General features: G+C 36.7%; 1 protein-coding gene across 1 annotated transcript in view; it reads left to right on the top strand.

Annotated features, from left to right (window-relative positions):
• Positions 1 to 21,173, top strand: part of SEMA5A (semaphorin 5A) — a gene marked incomplete at both ends in the record, with an annotated part of 321,097 nt that overhangs the window by 125,951 nt on the left and 173,973 nt on the right. The window contains 1 exon segment of the mRNA XM_080340350.1: positions 11,963 to 12,008. Coding sequence (XP_080196476.1) covers positions 11,963 to 12,008 — 46 coding nt within the window.

The raw sequence follows: 21,173 nt of genomic DNA, 5'->3' as shown, positions 1-21,173 counted from the left end.
TGGAATATACTTCTGTTTCCCAATTTGTTTCTTGGTTGAAAATCAGGTTCAAAACAGAGAGTCAAATGTTCAATGTACGTTGCTTATCTACAGGGGCAAAGCTTTCTGTGGAGAGATATATATATGTCTCTGGCCCACCTGAAGTGGCATATTCTGTGCACTCATGTTGATTTTTCTATTCTGTAAGCTGCCAAATGAAATGACGCATGAGGCTGTGAACTTGTGCTGTTCTGTAAAGGCAATCAGCATTAAGTCAGAGCTGTCTGAGCTTCTTCTCAGGCCCATGGAATTGTGTGTTGGATTGATGCACACTCAATATCCAATGAAAAAAACATGTTATTTTTTTTCTTTTTTTTTACCTTTTACTCTCTTTTTTTTACCTCCATACTGCTCATCTGGACTCCAAATCTCAGCAAAGAATATGCTAATTTAAACTTGTGCTTTTGATGAAGTCTTTTGAGTCACTATGGATCAGCTTTGGATGATTTTATTGAATAGGCAGTGACTACGAAAAAATGCCAGCTGCCAATTCTGCCTTTTGCAAAAGACACAATAGGATCCCAATAGGATTCATTGTTTTCTCTGTAAGTTATGGCTGCTTCAGAACTTCATGTTCATATTCTGGCTAAAATTGAAAAATTAAAAATATTCAATGTTTTTAAAACCACAACAGAAATCTTTGTTTTCCACAGTCCAGTATATTTGACTGTTATTAGTTTGTTGATTTTATTGGATATTTCTTTCCTTATTGTGCATTTTCATTCTAAATTCTAAGCTTTTCCACAGTGATGTTGTGTTTGGCCATGGAGACCTGACTTTAAAATGACTGCACTTGGCAGTGGGTTTCTCTAATTGTACATATTATTGATATTAGTTTGTCTTTTTTACTACACATTTTTCTCTTCTTGAAGCATTGTACCGGACTATATGGTGAAAGTCATTGTATGTCATGGGGTCATAGATTCAGAGTCTAGCAACCAGTTGTCGGGATATTTTTTTTCTTAATATGCTGTTTGTAGTTACTTTTCACTCAGGACCATCTGAACAGAGCATTAATATTACGATACTTGTGCTATGGCCTGTGAATAAAATTTTAGTTCAAGTTTCTCACACATCTGCCTCACAGGATTCACATATCTGAAGAGCCATTAGAGGAATTTATTTACTGCCCTAAGCCACAAATGCGGTCTCATAAAGACAGTGACAAGGACATCTTCCTCCCTGTTCAAAAATCTTTTGGTATAAAGTTATTTATCTTAGAATATTCCAGCAATTTCTTTTAAATTATCTTCTTGTACAAACTAATAACTATGTGCAATGTGATTTCTGAAAGATCTAAACAGTTAAAATTCCTGTTCAGTTGTGAAACTAATAATTTGTAGCCCTTTACCATGGTTTTCCCTCCTCTAGCCAATCAACGGTAGATAAGGGAAATGTGTGATATGGCACATGGCAAAGCTACAAATGAGTGTAGGTTACTCTGTTTACACTGTCAAGAGAAGTACTTCCATTATGATTTACTTGTCCAGCATCCAAATAAAAACAGGGAGTGATACTTTCACCTCTGTGCTTCTGCTTTACTGAGGTGGTGTTTTTCTAAACCAGAGGAATGCTTTTCACAACAAGGAGTTGTGTTCTGGCTTAACTTAAGTTTATAACTGATTTCTTTCACCTTAGTGGATTTCTTTCACCTTAGTTCACTTTAGTGAACTCTTCTCCCAAATTTGTCTCTTAGAAACTAAATACTGTTAGAAATCCTTAAATCCCCTTTCTATCACTGATATTCATTGCAAGTGATTCTCTTCCATTTTTGAAGTTATTCAGCCTCTAAAGAGGTTCATGACTTGTTTGTCATAATAAGCAAGGTAGCGAAGAACCCAGCTGAGATCCAGACTGGATTCACGTTGGGAGCTGCCAATGTCATGCAGCTACATACAAAGACAGATATGGTCCCATAATGCCTCAAAAGGTGTCTCCCATGGTGATAGAGAACTTTTGATATCATTGCACAAGGTCCTTGGGAGGCTTAAATGGTAGTAGTGTGTATTTTTCCGTTTATATACGCTTAATCAAGGCTACCTAAAATTAGAAAGAGATCTAGGGAAGGGCTGCTAAAAGAAAAATGAAGAGAGTTGGAATTGTAGTGCAGGAAAACAAAGGCTGTGTGTGTGCACAGCACCTGCCCATAAATCCATCAGCAGGTACATCTACGGAAGGAAATAGTTGTACAAACTGTGTGGTAGTATTGGCAGAAAACCAAACCAGTTCAAATTGGCTGTGGGTAATTTAGTAAAGAAACAATGAATTTTGTCCCATTTTACTAGTGCAAACAAAACAAGAACATAAATATTTTTGAGATAGAGATCTCTAAATATATGAAAGAGACATTATTCTATAGTATTTGCCATAGCAGGCAATGACCAGAAAGGTAATTACTAGTCTTATATTGCTAAGATTACTCTTACCTGTCCAGTTTGGGAAGTACAGGTATTATTCTGATGTCTGTTGGAATCCTGTAGTTGCTCTGCAAAAATAGATTTTTTACAATTTTATCTGTTCTGCCACTGCTGTCTTCCAGACCTTGTGAGAAGTCTCTGGTTGGTATTTTGTTCTGCAAAACGTCCAGTTCTTCTGTGGATCTTGAGTTGATTAATTCTGAGTCTCCTATCCTTATTTCAGTTTTCTTTCACCATCTGCAGCAATCTATTAATGTTACTACTGCAATACTAGCACACACATTCACCTTACTCATCCAGTCCACTGGCACTGGAGAGGGAACTGCTGGAGAGAGTCCAGCACAGAGCCACAAAGATGATTAAGGGAGTGGAGCATCCTCCTTATGAGGAAAGGCTGAGGGAGCTGGGGCTCTTTAGCTTGGAGAAGAGGAGGCTGAGGGGTGACCTCATGAATGTTTATAAATATGTAAAGAGTGAGTGTCACGAGGATGGAGCCAGGCTCTTCTCATTGACAACCAATGGAAAGACAAGGGGCAATGGGTATAAACTGGAACACAGGAGGCTCCATTTAAATATGAGAAGAAACTTCTTCTCAGTGAGGGTGCCAGAACACTGGAACAGGCTGCCCAGTGGGATTGTGGAGTCTCCTTCTCTGGAGACATTCAAAACCTGTCTGGACGCCTTCCTGTGTAACCTCATCTAGGTGTTCCTGCTCCGGTGAGGGGATTGGACCAGATGATCTCTCAAGGTCCCTTCCAATCCCTACCATTCTGTGATTTCTGTTGTGCTGAGGAGTTGCCTAAAATTTGGAGCCACCCCATTCTTTCCCTCTCCTACCACCCCCATTAGGGAGAGAGGCTGCTGATCCCAGTGAAGTTTGGTTTTGGCTTTTTTCTAGAGTATGCACAGGCATTTTTCTCTGAATGCAATAGAAACAAATAACTGCAGTCTGTTTTGTTGTTCACCTTTCAAATTCCTCACAAATCTTCTACTTCAACTGTGGGGCATGTCTTTATTTCTTAGGTCACACTCGTACACATTTCCTACGGCAAAGTCCAATGCCTTTCAGTAGTGACTGCTTTAGCTTCTGCATATTGCTACATAGTATAGGTTCAATTGTATCTCCCATTGTAATTATAAAAGGAGCTAGCACAACTTTCAGGTTGAACAGGACTTGCACTTTGTGTCAGAGTCACTTGACAGTCATTAACACCTTCCAGTGTAACAGTTCCACTTAATAACATCTACTGGATCTGAAGTGTAAGTGCTGTAATACTTTTGTTTTGAAAGTGTCATTTGGTCTTCTGTCGATCTGCTGCATGAGAGATGTATGTGTACCATTGGTGAAGACTTCAGAGGCAGAGGAATGTCTTCTAAAATGACTAATGAATTATCCTGGGTCTCAGTAACTACCTACAATTGCCCTGGTTGCCTGGGACATTTTTGCACAAGTTGTCCATGTAGAAAAACAACATTTAGAAAGCTTTGAGAAATGAGGGAGTGTGGTGGCAGGGGTGGGGACAGACAGGGAAAAGGTAGAGTGAGAAAATTAACTTGCCCAACTTTGATCAAACAGCCCAAAGTGTGTAGTGAAGAAAAGTAAAGATTACAGTTCAATTTCTGGAGGGAAGAAGAATGATTTTTCTCATGGTTGCTGGCATTCAAAATTAGCATTTGAACAATGTGACAGATTTCTCAGTGTTATGCTAACTTGGTCTAGATTTAATGTAAAACTTACTTTTCTTAATAGGTATGTGCTAAATTGAATGAGTTTGTACATCTATGTAAAATGGAGAAAAAGAAAAAAAGGAAAATACGTTAAAGACATACACTCTACAGAGAAAATTCAGTGTGGATGTAAAACGGTTCTTAGTACATTACAAAGACTTTTGACACAGGGTGATGTAGCAGTGTTCCCATGAAACTGTATCTTTAAAATTTGCCCCAGTCATCATTCTTAACATCACATATGACCTGGCAGATAAAAATAAATGAGTTCTCTTGCAATCTGAAACCTTCTAGGGAATTCATTTATTTTCTTAAAAAAACCCAAACCATATGGCAGGGCAGAATTTGCTTTCATAATTAAGTGGCATCAACAAAGGATTACTCTCAGGGCATTAACTCCTCAGTAAGCTCAAGGAAATGAGAGACTGCTTGCTTATCTTATTCTGATAAATCCTGATAAAATTTTCAGATTAATATTTCTCTGTGTGTTATTTTGACTTAGCATCTAATCAAATATGATAATGATTTCTGTATGTTGAAATGCCAGTAAGCATGAAGATTCATAGATTTCCCCAAGAACAACCTTGCCTTATTTTCCTATGTGGAAATGCTTTGCCATACGTCCTGCAGCATTTCCTTCGTTTCTGTCTTGGAAAGGTCAATTGAGGGGGGGAAAACAGCTCAGGGGAAGGATATAGCAGTGTCTGAATTGCCCTGGTAAATTGTTCATTGCCTTTTTTTCTCCTTGTTCACTGACAATGCACTAAACACTTATCTGTTCTAGATTTTATAAATCAAAAAATATTAAAAGTATACCAGCCATTTTGGTAAATCAAGAGTCAGCTAGAAGCATGTCTCAAACACAGTATGTTAGGGCAAAAATGCTGAGGTTCAAAATTATTATTTACATTTTCCTTTTAATAGATTCCTTTTTATATTTTTTTTTTCTTTTGTAGATTTTTCTTTTCCTTAATGGTTTTATTCAGATCATGCAAGAACAATTATGTCAGAAGAAACTTCTTTATATAAAGGAAAAATGAAGTAATCCTCTTTCCAAACCTCTTGTGCTTGAAATTATAAACTGTTAGGAGACTAGTTGGAGTTCGTTTTTAAGATGTGGTAATTTATTTTTTAAAATTCAAGTTAGGCTAGTTCAGCTGTACTTTAAAATTATATAGTTACTTATCAGAAATAGGTTTCAAAACTGTTCAACATTTTCTTTAATTGGTTAATATATATTTAGACATAGCTTACATTATTTTTTACATAGACCATCCTAATAACAGTGGCTTTCTTCTGTATGTTCTCCTGCAAGTTAATTAAACTTGCTTTGAGGGTTATAACTTGCTTGGAGGTGGCTTATTGCCTCAGTCACTCCTTATCTTGCTGATGAAGGACTGTAACAGTATGGCTTTTCACTTAATTAGATGTGTGTTCAGGAACATTAATTTGAACCATTACTACTACTTGCCATAATAACAGAAAGGCGAATTAAAGAATTCATTAACAGTGGTTTAAGAATCTATAATAAAGGAATAAATAACTGTACAGGTTTGCTTCTTGCTGTTGTCTGCTCCCAGCAGGAGAATCTGAGAGCTTCATGTTAATGAGATGCTCTGAGCACTACATATTGGGAGAACATGCAGGCTTCAGGAATTAGTGCTTTATTCTTTCAAAATCCATCTGAGTTTTATTGCTCATTTAACACTTGGTTCAGGGTAATCAATGTCTGTCCTTCCACTGATTGATCTGATTTAATCTAAGGTATGGTTTACTGTTAAATCTAAGAGAAATTGTCATCGTACTGCTGCAGAAACAGGAAGGTCTTTCTCCTGCTATTACTTCTCTTTCTTACCTTGCTAATGAGTTACTAAATATTTTTAAAAGCTAATGCTTTGTACTTCTGCTCATACCTTGTTCTACTACACAGTTTTCTCTTCCTTTGCATCAGCACTGGTAATAGTCTGGTTGCAGAGTAATACTGGTCAATTCACTAACCCCAGAAAAATTACTCTTTTTATTGTGCTGATTTAATGTCTTGCCATTTTAATTGGTGGATGAGGCATCATCAGAGGAGCCCTGGAGTTGACTCAGAGTAGGATGAAAAGACAAATGGCAGGGATAAATGGAACTTCTTTGGCAGAGAACATTGCCATTTCTGTGTAAGCTACCTTCAGAAATTACATCAGATGAGTGGTGTTCTGAAGGTATCTGTCTTTAATTGAAGTCATGACTTAATGTATATGCACTTGATCTGTGCTAGCAGTAGTACATGTCCTGCTGCAGAGTATGGCAACACACCTTCTCTTGGTTCCTGGTTAGACTGTGTCCTCATGTCAGTCAGCTGTCTCTTTCTTCTGCAACAGATGTTAGTCCAAATGTTCAGTTTCTGGCCTACTTGTATGTGCGTTTATAGCACTGAAATGCAGGACAGCTGGCCAGAGGCTGATAAGCGTGATATAAAAGTAGTCATGGAATCATAGAATAGTTTGCGTTGGAAGGGACCTTCAAAGGTCAGCTAGTCCAACCCCCTGCTATGAGCAGGAACACCTTCAGCTAATCAGGTTGCTCAGAGTCCCCATTCAGCCTGTCCTTGGATGTCTCCAGAGATCTGCCACGTCTCTGGGCAACCTGTTTCACCACCCTCATTGTAAAAAAATTTATTCTTCCTCTCTAGCCTGAATCTCCCCTCCTTTAGTCTATAACCATTACCTCTTGTCCTATCATAACAGGCCCTGCTAAAAAAGTCTATCCCCATCTTTCTTTTAGACCCTATCTTTCTCCTGAGTCCTAGAGAGGTACCACTTGAAGTGGCAGTCAGGTCTGTGAAGGACTCTCCCCTGTCTCTGAGATATTGGTGCCTTACCTGAGTTACTGCAGTGCCCTGGTGGATGCACGTGAGTGGCTACACTCATCTTGTGAGAGGGCTGCCCAGATGCTAGGTGAAGGAGTGGCTCTCAGTCCTCATTCCAAGCGTACAGTCAGAAAATTTAACAGTGCAATGATGCATATTGTGCATGTGACTTTCACCTCTCAAAATCTGATGGGAGGAAGATTGCATTTTATATAGAGATGTGCTGACATCATGTGCTTACCTTGGTATGCACCACCTTAATGCTGTTATAATTCATATCTGTGTTTAATGCAACAGTATTTTTGGATTTTGTGTTCACTTTTTATAGCTTGCCATTTCACAAAGAAAAGGGTAAAGCGCTGGATTCAACAACCATTACTAACATGCTATTCTTTTGAATCTTTTTGGGTTTTCTGTTGTGTTTTGACATGGACTTTTTTAGGAATATACGGAAGATTAGTTTTATACTTTTAACTGGAATCATACTGAATGTATTCACTGCAATAGATCAAAATACATTGTCATTTAGAAGGAGACTGGAATACACTTTTTGTGGTGCTTCATTCAGTTCTCACTGATACCAGAGCAGGGTCTTGATTAACAGGTTTTAGTTATCATAGTTCAGCTAGAAATGTTATTCAGTGCTGTGGATGTAAAGCAAAATTCTTATTACCTGCTGGCTATCTGAAGGAATGCGGGATGCTGCTTTATCTCAGAATTATTTATGTTTTCTTCTCATTACAGTGTCCTCCTATTTACAGATTTATGTAACATATTTGCTTTCCTCATTCATTAGACACCAAATGGAAACAAATTTACCAATTGCCACCAGGGTCAGATCAGTTTAATTCCAGTATGTAAAGCTGTACTTGTCTTGCTTTTATTACGGCCGAGGACATGGAGCTGTTGGAGTGAGTCCAGAGGAGGACCAGGAGGATGATCAGAGGGCTGGAGCATCTCTCCAGTGTAGATAAGCTCGAAGAGTTGGGCTTGTTTGTCTTGGGGAAGAGAAAGCTCCAGGGACACTTTAGAGCAGCCTTCCAGTACTTAGAAGGGGACCTACAAGAAAGCTGGAGAGGGACTTTTTACAAGGGCATGCAGTGATAAGACAAGTGGTAATGTCTTTAAACTGAAAGAGGGTATATTTAGATTAGATACAGGAAGAAGTTCCTCCCCATGAGGGTGGTGAGGCACTGGAGCAGGTTGCCCAGAGGAGCTGTGGATGCCCCATCCCTGGCAGTGTTCAAGGCCAAGCTGGGTGGGGCTTTGAGCAACCTGGTCAAGTGAAAGGTGTCCCTACCCATGGCAGAGGGCTAGAACTAGATTATCTTTAAGGTCCCTTCCAACCCAAACCATTTTGTGTTCCTATGATACTTGGACAAGAGACAGGCCTGCATGCTAGGAGGTCTGTATTTATGCTTCAGAAATGTACTTTGTCATTCTTATTTCACATGATTTGTGGTCTTTAAAGCATAAATGCACTAGAGTAAAGCTAAGCAGAGATTGAAAATAGCAGTTCAGGGCATAATCTAAACAACATATTGAAAAAAAATGTTGTCACCTATCTCGTGAGCAGCATAATGGCTCTGCACATGCCATGAAAATTGTCATTGATTTTTACTTTGTACTGCCAGATTTAATAATGTCATATTTCCAGTGTGGTATTTCATTGCTATGCTTTTAAAAGAAATTCTCATACGTCCTTTCTGAATGAGTTCTCACATGTGTGTCTTAGAATGTTAAACTATTATATTTGTAGAGCTAAATGTAGTCCTGAAAAATTTAATGAAATGAGCACATTTAGGTAGGAATAGTTCTGATTGCTCTGAGTGCTAGTTTGCCACTGATCCTAGGATTATTTATGTAGCCACAGTCACTCCGTCCTGTCAGTTTGCCCAGTTTAGCTCTATCTTGCCAAGGTGTAATGCTTTTACTATGTCTTGCACGTTGTTTATCTTCTTATTCCATTTTCTTTATGTTGCTTTATGAAGCTGAAAATAATATTTTAATTGATTATTGGCATCCACAGGAAGTTGAAGAATGTACACTAATTAGCTCTGCCTCTTGGCTCATTCACATTTTAGTCTACCTAATACTTATAGGGTCAATATTTCTAATTCCACACTGGATATATTAATGAGTAGAAGTGTTGTACTCTACTGTGTAGGATCCAAATCTCATTTTCTAGGAAAACAAACAAAAAACCCCCACAAAACTTGTAGCCTCTGTTTTTCTTCAGGATGACACTGTATGTATGTATGTATGTATTAAATTAGAATTTTTATAGTGTGGGACAATAGCTCACTTTTTAATAGACTGAAATGATGTCAGGATGGAAGATCATAAAAAGGCATTAATAATTTTATAATCTATCTTAAAATGTGACATCAGTGATATATCTTCAGTAGACATCTCAAGATGAAGTATGCATAGAGATTGACATGATACTCTGCTATGTACTGACCTGAAAACAAAGTATGAGACCAGATTGTCTGCTCATATATTCTGCAACAGAGACTGCATTTATTTATAGAGTGAGATGGAGCATTTATGTGCCACTCCTGTGAGTCTGATATCACTGATTTGAGAAAACAGTTTATACCTGCTGAGGATGCAGTTCAATTTTTCTGGAAGAAAAAAGTTGTTCTGTCTCTGTAAGTGGAAAAATAGATTTGCAACAGCAGTTGTAGGTTTCTTTAACTTTGATATCTGGAGTCAAAGAAGCACGATCAATGTTGGTTGATGGAAGCTAAATGCAATGAGATGAGGCATAGACTAAGTATTTATGTTTCCTGCTGAATATTTCTCAGCAGGGTATTTTTTGTCCTTACAGAGAGAATGTAGGTGGGTTAGAAAGACTATCTGCATCACTTTCTGATGCTCCAGTGAGTGTCTTTCATGTCAACTTGCACTTAGCTTACGGGGCAAGGTTTGCATAAACATTGTCCTGCAATATACCATTTTATATGTTTGCCCACTTCAGATCTCTTAATGACTCAAACCCAAGTATTTTAGCTATTACTTTGTGCCGATTTGTCTGTACCAATAGCAAATACTCTGTCTTTATTTTACTTTTCCATTAATTCTTGCCCTTAAGGCCTGCCTCTTGCATTTTGAGTAAATGTCTTTAGCAATATTCCTAGAAAAGACTAGTGATCTGATTCCTGTACATCCACAATTTAAATAGACCATATATGTACTGGAGTCAATAAATAAATACACAAAGCTGCAACGCAGAGTCAATAAATAAAGTCTGCCATGGTAGTGTTTGTGTTTCTGAGATATATGCTTTGAAAAAAAAATATTTTTAGTTTTTTAGACACAGTTTGTTTTTGTTCACTCACCTCCTACTGGCTCATTTAAAAAAATTAATAGAGGTGTAAACTACAGGTGCTGACCACATGTGCCCATTAACAATACCATGTGCCTCTTTGGAAACAATTATAATTGTTATCTCAAAAACCATGGCCTAATTTTAATTTGGATTGTGCTTCTACGAGTTGCATGGATGTAATATTGCAGATAATTTGTGAATATTGCAAATACTTAAATTTAAAGCTGAAATTTACTCATCTCTTTCACCTGTTTGTTTTTTGTTTTTTTTTTTGTTGTTGTTTTTTTTTAAAGTGAATTCATTTAAATCTTAGAAATTGATGTCACAGATTACTTATTAATAAATTAAACCTGAATAGTTTATATTCATATTTAAAAAAATTACTGCTTTTTATTTTTATCTATAAAGCACAGTCACTCTGTAGTGGCATTGGAAACCCAGAATTGTTTTAAATAAGGTAAAAATTAGACAGAAGAGGACTGAAGAATATTATATATGTGAAATGTAGTCAAGACATAATGAACAGATGTGAAAGCAAAAGAACAGGCAGGAGCAGTGTGGACATGGAACATGGAAGAGTCTTATTGCAAACGTAGTGTGAAAGAGAATCTCCACTAGAGAAGGATGTGCTGAAATCAGTTCAAAGATGGTGTGGTATATTTGCTCATGTTTATGAGGGTTATGGACTAATACCAACAGAGCTGGCTTGTCAGAACAGGTGTAACAGGGCAGCTGCTTGAACTAGACAGACACAGTAAGCTGGGAGGAGTTGTGATACCGCACATATATGGCACCAGCACATGCTGAAGGAAGCGTTTTTGGTGAATGGGGCACATTCACCTTCCTGAGTATCCTGACCCATTGTATCCCCAGGTTTCCAGCAGTGCCTTTGCATCACATCCTGTTCATGGTTTGCCTGAACTCCTTTCAAGTTCTGTAGGTGCAGTGATATTGCTGTAGAGAAAAAATGCAGTGAGAAATCCTTTTGCAATAAAAGCATAGGCTTTGAATTATATGCGTGATTTGTCTGTAGCTCCTGCTATGAGTGGAAAAAAATCCTCAGGTATCACACAACTTCATTCACAGTTGTGGCTTCTACAGACAGTCCATCATACTGGGATCCCTTGCTTCAAACTTTGTACATCTGTGGCTGAGTTAATTGTGTAAGGTTCCAGTCACTGTGGTGACAAACGGACAGCTTTGATCTGCCTGTCCTCTTACTCTCATGTAGACATCTAACACCAGGCAAAGGTTCTGCCCAAGCACTATTTCTTCCCATTAATTCTAAAAGAAGACTGGAGCAATGACTCAGATGTACAAGTATGGAGTATAAATATCTACTTTTTTCGTATGCAACCAGCCCTTCAAGCTGAAAATCTGTTTTAGAAATTGCCATAGTCCTTAGCCCAAAGGGCTGTATGTTACAACAGTCCTTAAAAGAACTGAGAGTCCTTACTACCAGTCACTTTTTGGTTTATTTTTTTTCCTGTCATTTATATCCACTAATTATGTTTTTTTTTTTTAAACACTAGTAAAATGTTTTACTTAGACATTAATAACAATTTTTATCTACTATTTTTTTAACCCCAGAAACTACCTCTTCAGATTGCAGCTTGAGGATCTCTCTCTAATACAGGTATGTTTAATGTTTGTTTTCTTAGTTCCTCTGCATGATATAGGTAAGCAGATGTTTTAAAGCAGATAATCAAGATATTCATAAGCTTCATAACTACAGATAAGTATGCATCTGTTTTTGTCCTCTTTGTAGCCCCATATTATATAAGTCATATTATCCATTTTAATTCCAGATTAGCTTTTTTCCCAGGCGATACAGACCTGATGTTACCTTACCCTCTGCTGTGATTTTGCTAGAGTGGATCTATAAAAAAAGCAGACTGGGAAGGAGGATCATGTTCTCTTATAAAAATGTTCCAGCTTATTATTGTGCAGCTTCTGTTTTCAGAATGTATTGTTATTATAATAATGAGAAATGATAATTTTTAAAAAATAATGAAAAAATTTAAAAAATCATACTTGCTGAAGTGAAATTAGGCAAATGAAACAGAAAATTTTCAAGGAAGAAATATAGTGTGAACAGAGGTATCAAGATCTCAGTTTTGTATATAAGGCAGCTATTGTTTAAATCTTATTAGAGCATGAAAGTTGAAACAAAGCCTTTCTGATGCAGTTAGGCTTCATGGAAAGGTGACTGAGAATCCCTGATCAATTTATTTTGCCGTAAATTTCATCTGACTTCCATATACCAGAAATCCTCATCTTCCCTTAGTCTTCTCAGTGATGTTTGTTGCTTATGTTTTGTTGGTTTTCTCTTTCAGTATTTTTAACCTTGACATAATTTCTAACCTTCATAATTCTTGTGTCCTTGGCTCTAAGCGTTGTTTTAGTTAATTTAACTGAGTCTGTCAACTTACTAAGGTCTGGAAATAGAGAATCACAGTGAAATAGAAATATATGGGTTTTAATAATTTTTCATTTATGCGGTTTAAAATTAACTAGCTGTAGATTCAGTACTGTACCTAGTATTACACCAAGTAATACTATACAGTAGAATATAGAAAAGCAAAATGCATTCAGGTAAGGCTGTGCTTATGATTTGTAGTACACTTTGTGTGTGTTTTAATTAGGCTTGCAGACTTCCTATACCTTCCCAGACTACTAGAAACAATACCTGAAGCTGGCTTATAATTAAACAAAATTGCAGTACTGAAAAATATTCAGTTTTGTTGCTAGCACTGAAGGCTATGACTCACCAAACACTTTTACTATCCGGAATTCAGACTGTCTACTTTCACCTTATGTGACCTACTCAATATCCTGGCAAATAATTTGAGTTAATTCCTGAAGACTCTTATTGAGAGTCTGCGTTCAGAGGTCTCTGACATGGTATATGCTACTAATTCATAGATTGAAGTTCACAGCTTTCCTCTGTTAGGATAAGCATCAGTAGGCTGAATTCACTAACGAGGCAGAAATCTGTAGATTACAGAGTTTAATAACTGTGCTGGCTGATATAAGCAAACACCTTCCGACCTTAATCAGCAAAAAATAAGGAAACAAAACATACTGTTCATGTTATACTAGGCTTTGGTCTTATGAATGTGCAGAACCCTTTAAACCGTCTTCTTAAGTTGACTTTTGGTAAAGTTTCTTATTCCATCTTCAGTGTCGCAGCACAACTTGTTTGCCTCTGCATCTTCAAACCTTTTTCCACAGCCTTTTAGGGAGACTGTATTTCTAAATCAACCCCAAAGTACGTAATATTTTTTATTTCACCAGCATATCTTTACTACCCCTACTCCAAGTATTCAGTTTTTTTCCCTTAATTTCAAACCTACCATTATGTCTCTTTCATGTTTGTCCTTCACAGATCTCCTCTTCCTCTTCTTTCCCTCTGCTTCCCTCCTGGTTCTGTTGAAGTGCCTCAGGACAACCTTTATCCTAAAGATGTACTTCCTTGGATGTGCCAGTTATGTTGGCTCCAAATCAGTTGTGAGGTGGCTGAAGCCTTTGTTTTAATGCAAGTAAGCCAGGATGTAAGATGTAATGTTTAGGACTTCCAAACTCATTACACAACACACTCAGGTTGTCTTGTAATCTGATAGGCAAGTATGAAGTTAGTCACTGGTAGTCATGAAAGTAGGTTTGGGAGAATTCTCAAGAGGTCCTTCAGCCTCTCCAGGTGCCCCAGGGCAGGATCAGGGGTCAGTGCTGCTGCCCTTACTGATAGTTAGTTACTTGTCGGTCCTCTTCTTACAAGTCTTAAGCCATAAAGATGCCCAACTTTTCTCAGCCTTTGTTGGGAAATGTTAAGACATGACTTAACAGCTACAAACCTCTAACCCACTTGGAGCCAAGAGTGTATTTACCAAGTGATTCACTGAGATTTACAGACCTTTCAGATAAGTTGTGTGGGACCAACAGAATCCTAGCCGCAATACCAGTCATCCCAACTTGTTGTATAGGATTATCTCAGGTATAATCGAAGTAAGCTTTGATTTCTGAAACTTTAGGGCATGTGAAGTTTCTATTATTCGCAAGTGGTGAAAGAAGAATTTTGAATTGGATTAGAGGATACAGAGATTACGAAATTAGCAATTAAAAATTAGAGTATTTCAAAGCTCCAGATCTTTCAAACCTGAAACTCTATTATGGTTGAGGGAGGTAGGAACAAAAGCGAGAAGTAAGTGAAAGTTATTTGAAATCCTTGCAAAACAGAATGATGGAATTTCACAGGAGAAATAAAGCATACTGTGGTTTAACTCATTAATATTGCTAGTTAGCATTTGTTTGCCGAGGGACTGAACTCTTTAACTCTTTATGTACGGACAGTAGAACTTTCAATGTTTTTTTCTTCATATAATTGTTATAATAATAATGTAAAAACACAGTTTAATTCTTCTACTTATGTCGCTCACTTGATTTTTTTGCATGAACCAGAAAAACACGCAGATGTTTCACAAGCTAATAAACTATGTTTTTACATCTGGAAGAAAAGTGATATGGTAAAGTGCCTGTAAAAACTTTCAGTGTAACACCATAACAATATGAAAGGACTAAAAACAAGACAACCTATATACCTGTTGTTTAATTGTTTTAGAAAATTGCTCAAGCTCGATCTTGGCTATTTTGTGTCTGAAGGAGGAAGAAAATTACTGACCTTTTCTCATGCACATCAAATACTTCCAGCATGGAAGCAAGGATGATTGTTAAAATTTGCATCCTCCTTTCTACAGTTTTCAATTAGACTTTTGTAACTGTTTATTTTCTTTGCATTGATTTTTGTTTTGTTTTGTTTTTTAGTTTGATTCGTTAGATTAATCTTTCTTGTAGTGCTTTTTGATATGGAAAATAAAGGGAATGCCTAAAACTTAATCGTGACCAGTGATGCACTCCAGTTATTTTTGTATAAACAAGTTTCCTTGTCTATCATGCTTACGTGTCTGTTGGAGTGTGTTGTTCATTTGCCCACAGACTGCTGTTATGAAGATAAAAAGCTTCATGTTACATGTAACATACTGAAACAGAATCATTTATATATAGCAAAAACATATGTGCAAATCTTTTGTTTACACATTTCAGTGTTCAGATAGACATTTTATAAATGCATATTCTTTTGGAATATTATCAGACAGTGCTATACTATGAGGTATTGTTTTGTAATATTAAATTTCTATAGAAAGGAATAAAGTAAAATAATGAGTTCTTGGTTGCAAAATTCTGCAAAAAATTACTTTGGTCCAAAATATGTATATGCACTGTTTTCTACAAGTATATACTTGGAAAATAGTTTTGAAACACAGAATAACCTTCATTAAAAAGCAAAAACAATAACAAAACCGACCAAACAAACAAACAAAAATAAATTAAAAAATCCCACCAAATAACAACAGAAAACCCAACAAACAACGAAAAAGCAACAGCAACAACAACAAAACAACACAAAAAACCCTAAAACCACAAATCCAACTCGCCAAACAAAACCAGGCAGCCATTTGAAATGCAAGTTCTCACAAAAGACATGGAAAACAGAGATACATGTATTAAAAGCATACTCTTTCCATCAGTTTAGTGAACGTTAATCCCTTGCAGAAGTGAGGGGTAGAGTGCTACTATTGCATCAGACAGGATGTGTATCTAAATGTGAGCCAGGACTATGCAGTGAGACATCTTTGCCCATTGTGGGAACATCAAAATTGCCATCCCACGTCATGGTTCTGTGCTCTGTACTTTATAAGAAAAGCCTGTTGTTTGACTAAGCAGGTTTCATATGATACTGTCTGTCGCAAACCAGTATTTGATGTGTCTCAGCAATTTCCTTTGTGTAGCAGAATAAAGAAGAACAAAATGAGTGAAGCCTTTTAAGCTCTTACCGGAGAAGCCTAAGAGTTGAATTGTTCAAAGCTGTTGGAACAATGTGTGCACAACAATTATGGATTAGGAAGAAAGCACTCAATGGGCTGTGGTTGTAGAAGGACAAATATTTTCAAATTCTTGCTACAGCACTAGTAGACTCACAGACTTAGAAGGCCTGACTCTGCACGGTTTTGTTCTGTGAGTTTTGCTTTGTTATTATGCACTTCAAGTAATAGAATAACCGTTAAAAGCATTGGCCAAGATGAAAGCTGGATTTCCTGAAAACTCCCTTATATTCTTTAAGATATAAAAGCAGAAAATTAAGTAGTAGTGTTTAAGTTAATAGATCTGTTTTCAAAAATGTTTTTTAAAAGGTTTATATCTAGCCAATGTCATGATTAATAATAGGGCTTTGACATCATGTAGAGGATGGCTCTAGCAAGTGTCTACTTTTCGCCTTTTCTTTTTTCCAAATTCTTTTAAAAGAGAGCTTCTAGATTCAAACATATGTGTCTACCTACATGACAAGTTTTTGTGATGTATTTGTAAAGAGTGAAAGGCTGATTCATGCTGGCTTATAAGAAAGTCTTTATGCCACAGTTGCCATAAATATTTTAACAAACCAGCATGTATAAGCTTTTCACAAAACTGATGGAACGGATGCATCTTTTCTTCATCCATAAGATGAGCTTCTTTACAAACTCAGGTTCTTATGGCATTTACAGGGCACAGGCTTGAGTTTATCTTTCTCATCCGAATCTTCCCTCTGTGACGCCTATTCTAGGTTTGAGATGCCTATTCCACCTGCTCCTGTTGTTACATAATTCTCCTAAGATTTTATTCTCATGCTGAATGTGCACATCTTTCAGTTAGACATACACACACCTCAAAGTCCATTTTAAAGGCAATTTTAGCCCCTAGTTTACCACAGTACTCAAATTAAATTCTTTATGCAGGCTAAGAAGGTTGGAGGTTCTTTTTCATGTGTGTTATTCACCTTTAAATTCTGGAATATTGAAGTTTTGGGTTTATACGTGTTTATATATATGTCTGTGTATATATATATCTATACATACCCACTAACAAGGCAGTCAAACAATTAAATGCAAAATTTGATCTATGAATTGTTAGGAAATGGAGCTACTTTGGAAAATGATTTTTACCAAAGGGAATTCTCATTGTTTTCTATATGTGTCAAGAGTGTCTGAAATATCTTTTGCATATGATAGTTTACTTTTACATGAGTCATTAATGACTAGATGGTAGGCTAAAAATAAATTAAGTAAATTGAAATATACTTTGAGTATATACTTTGTGTTTAGGTTAAACAAAGAGGGAAACTGACTTCATGATTGAAGTTTTTTGCAAATAAACTGACATGTATTATCTGAAACATTTTCATGAATGTTTACCTTAATTGTAATACAGAATATAATTTTAACAACATTTTTAAACAAATCTAATATTTACCAGCATTGTAAGCCCATTTTGAAAATAACAAGTGCTTGTTATTATTGTAAACTGAGATCATATTATGTCTTTTGTGAAAGGCTTTCCTAACTTTAATTTGTCTTTTTGGCCAAGGTGGTATTTGACCCAGTCTAGGGAGAAAGGTGTTCCAATAGAGATGCATATCACTCAGGCTCTCTTTACAGTTCATTTTTGGGACAGTGCCCTTGGGTTCCATTTTTCTATGAGCAAGATGAAAGCTTGTTAGAAGCCATCATGTAGAATCAAATCATTAATTTGTGCTGATATTAAAAACTTTCAGTTATGATCAACAACAACTTGAGATAAAGGTAAGGAAGGTAAGCTTTCATCTTTTAATCTCCTTTAGTTGTTGAGCTGCCAAATAAATAGAACCCCTTATAAGGGAGCACTTTAATGCTTTTTCTACAACTTTCATTCCCTGTAATTCAGTCTATTGCTTTTTGTGTTGTATGTTACTTGCAGTTACTAGTTGTGTAATAGATGTCTAATTTGAGAAATACTTGAAAGAAACCTAATGAATCATGATTTTATTTCAGGGTAAAGATACTTGAGCAGAAAAGGAGATGCAAGAAATTTCTCTTACTTCTTCTGGTTTTCCTGTTTCGTACTTGAAGGCATAAGGGAACTAACCTAAGGATGTCCTTAATTTGTTACAGCTGTTGATTGGCAATATTGAAAAGCAAAACAATCTGAGATTTAACATTCTATTTGGGTCCCTAAGTGAGGGGAAAAAACTAAACAAAACAAATGAAAAAACCCTCTGTTGGGTTCTCCTGTGCCTAGTATCTACTTAAGGGTGAAGGGAATAGAGAGTATTCCTCCCTGTTACAGATGCATTTTCCCCATCTTTATGCAAATGGAGAATAAGCCCCTAAAACTTTATTTCTGCTTGGGCCTTTCATGTTTGTATCTGGGATGTGTGAATGAAAAATGGATAAATAGAGCACATAATATAGTGTTACTTTTGATTTTGTTCCAAGTTCCTTGAAAATTTGGGAGCAGAGTGAGCAACTAGTGCTCATAAAACTTTTCCATAGAAAACTGAAATGAGCAAGTTGCAGTGTGACCAAAAGGTGATAGAGCAGGTGCAAACTTCTGCTTTGGTACTAGGGATGAACAAAAGGACGTTTTATATAAGGTGTTGCTGAGAGCTGAGTTTAAAAAAAGAAATTAAAAAAAAGACAAAGCACAGAAAATCTGCCTATCACAATGCTACTTCTGTACAATACCTCTTCCTGTACTATCCTGAAACCACCTTTGGTCATATTTGGCCAAGTATTGATTCCATCTTCATTCTGAATATTCTTCTCATGCATGAGATTTTTCACATGCCTATGTGTAGTTCCATATATTATCTATCTGTTTGAGGGGTTTTTATGTGTCATGTTCTGAGTTCACATACAGACTCTCATTACAAAACTATGCAGAGGGCATATGAGACGGCCAATTGGATGTATGACTCCTCTTCTTCTCGTTTCTGCTTGTTATTTATTCATTTACACTTGGCTTCTACATAATTGGAAGGTTTAAATCTCCAGAATTTGTAATTGTCTACCCTTCAGTACAGCTGAAATTTGTCACGTAATTTTACAGAGTGTCGAAGTGAAGCAAAAGAATATTGGCAAATTGGCAAGGCTTTGCTGCTGCTTTGGCTTATCAGAATGTGTTAGTATTTTGGGAGATGGACAAAAAGAGAACAAAAAGAAAGCCAGGAAGAAACGTTGTCATTTTTCATTTATTTGCTGTATCTATCATTGTTTTGTGCCAGTACTGAAATAGAAGTGCAAGTGCATTTCTAGACAAATGAGTCTGAACACATCCATTTAGCTAGAGAGGCTTAGCTTTTTTATTTGTTTTTTCTTTCTTACCTCTGCTTGTTAGGCTGCATTTTTTGTGTGTTTACGGTAATTTTCTGTTCTGGTTTCACAGTAAAGAAGAAAAATAGGTACTAAAATTTTTCATTTCCATGGGAGTAAAGCTCCTATTTTCTTTAGATATTAAACATTTGTGTTTTGTTTCTAAGATAAAGGAGAAGTCTAGATCGCCTGAATATATAATATAAGTGCATTTGTTCTCCTGAGAAATAGATTTGATATCAAAAGGCATGTGCGTACATTTTACAGCAGATATCCATGAAAAAGCTGATGTGGATTTTATAGTGGTATAATTTAACCATTTATGATAATTTTTCCTGGTACATATGATGGTCAACCAAGACTGCATTGTATGCACTAGAAGTAGTTGCAGAAATGTCTTTTCCTAAGAAGGTGGCACTCATGTTTACATTTTCACAAACATGAGTGTACAGGCAAGCTGCACAAGAGGAATCACCAAGTAACAAGTGTTTGAAATAAGGCTGCTACTTTCCAAACATCTGAACTGTATAGGACTATGACACACTTCAGTGTGATTCTCCTTTGAGAATCAGCCTCTTTCTATATCACCTCTACACTGAAAAAGTGCAGGAATGTTAGCAGACTGTGCAGAAGATGAAAGTGGAAAATACTGAAAGCAGATTGTCTTCATTCATATATTGTCTTGTTCAGGTGAACAGTCTGCCACAAGCAGCTGCTCATGGAGAGTTTCAGATCTTTGCCACCTAAGATGCTGCAGCGCTGAGCAATTTAGAAAAGAGATGGAATATGCAGTATGTTTTTACAGAGATTATATCTGTAGTACAGTATCTGCAAACATGATTATTGATTTTTGCTTACAGACACTGATATGGAGCTTCAATGTGTGTTCCGTCCTGTAACAACTAATTTGACTTCAGCCATAGTTTGCATTCTATGCGTATTCAAACTTAAACAGGCATCTTCTCAGTCACAGAGAGCATTGTGTTTTCTGGTACTGCAGAGATTTGTTCAGCAGTTCTACTAGGCTAATGGGCATAGATGCTTTTGGGTAATTGTACATATAGGAGGTGAGTTCAGCTTACACCTGTACATTAGCAATCATCAGTACATAACATAAAGGCACTATGTAGTCTGTAGCATCCCCTGCCATTGCTTGTTAACCCATAAAATAAATAAATAAATAAATACAAATGACAATAAGAGAAAATGGTGGAGCAGCCTCCTGTCCCCTTGCCACTAGGCAGAAAAAATTAAGATATGCCGCTCGACACTGAGCTCTAAGGAGCCTTTGACACAGTGCTGTTAGAGGATGTGTGCAACTGCTGAACTATGGAAAGAACTGGCTCTTTCCGTAAGGCAAAAAGCTCTGCTCCTTTCATCCATAGGGAAGAGATGGAAAATTTTTCAAGGTCAGGAGACCAGATTTTTGCTACTGTGATTACAGAAAAGCAGGGTTCTGAAATATTCAAGGAAACAAAGCAGCTATACTGAGGCTTAGAAACACTGACACTTGTTGCTTTAAGCTAAGGAAAAGGAAAGATCTGAGGAACCTTCAACAATACCGGTGGTCGAGGAGCCTA

Source organism: Nesoenas mayeri, assembly GCF_963082525.1.
Source record: "Nesoenas mayeri genome assembly, chromosome: 2".
In the NCBI taxonomy this organism is placed as follows: domain Eukaryota; kingdom Metazoa; phylum Chordata; class Aves; order Columbiformes; family Columbidae; genus Nesoenas; species Nesoenas mayeri.
The sequence above is the reverse complement of the archived record's forward strand: the minus strand, read 5'-3'. Positions and strand labels throughout refer to the sequence as shown.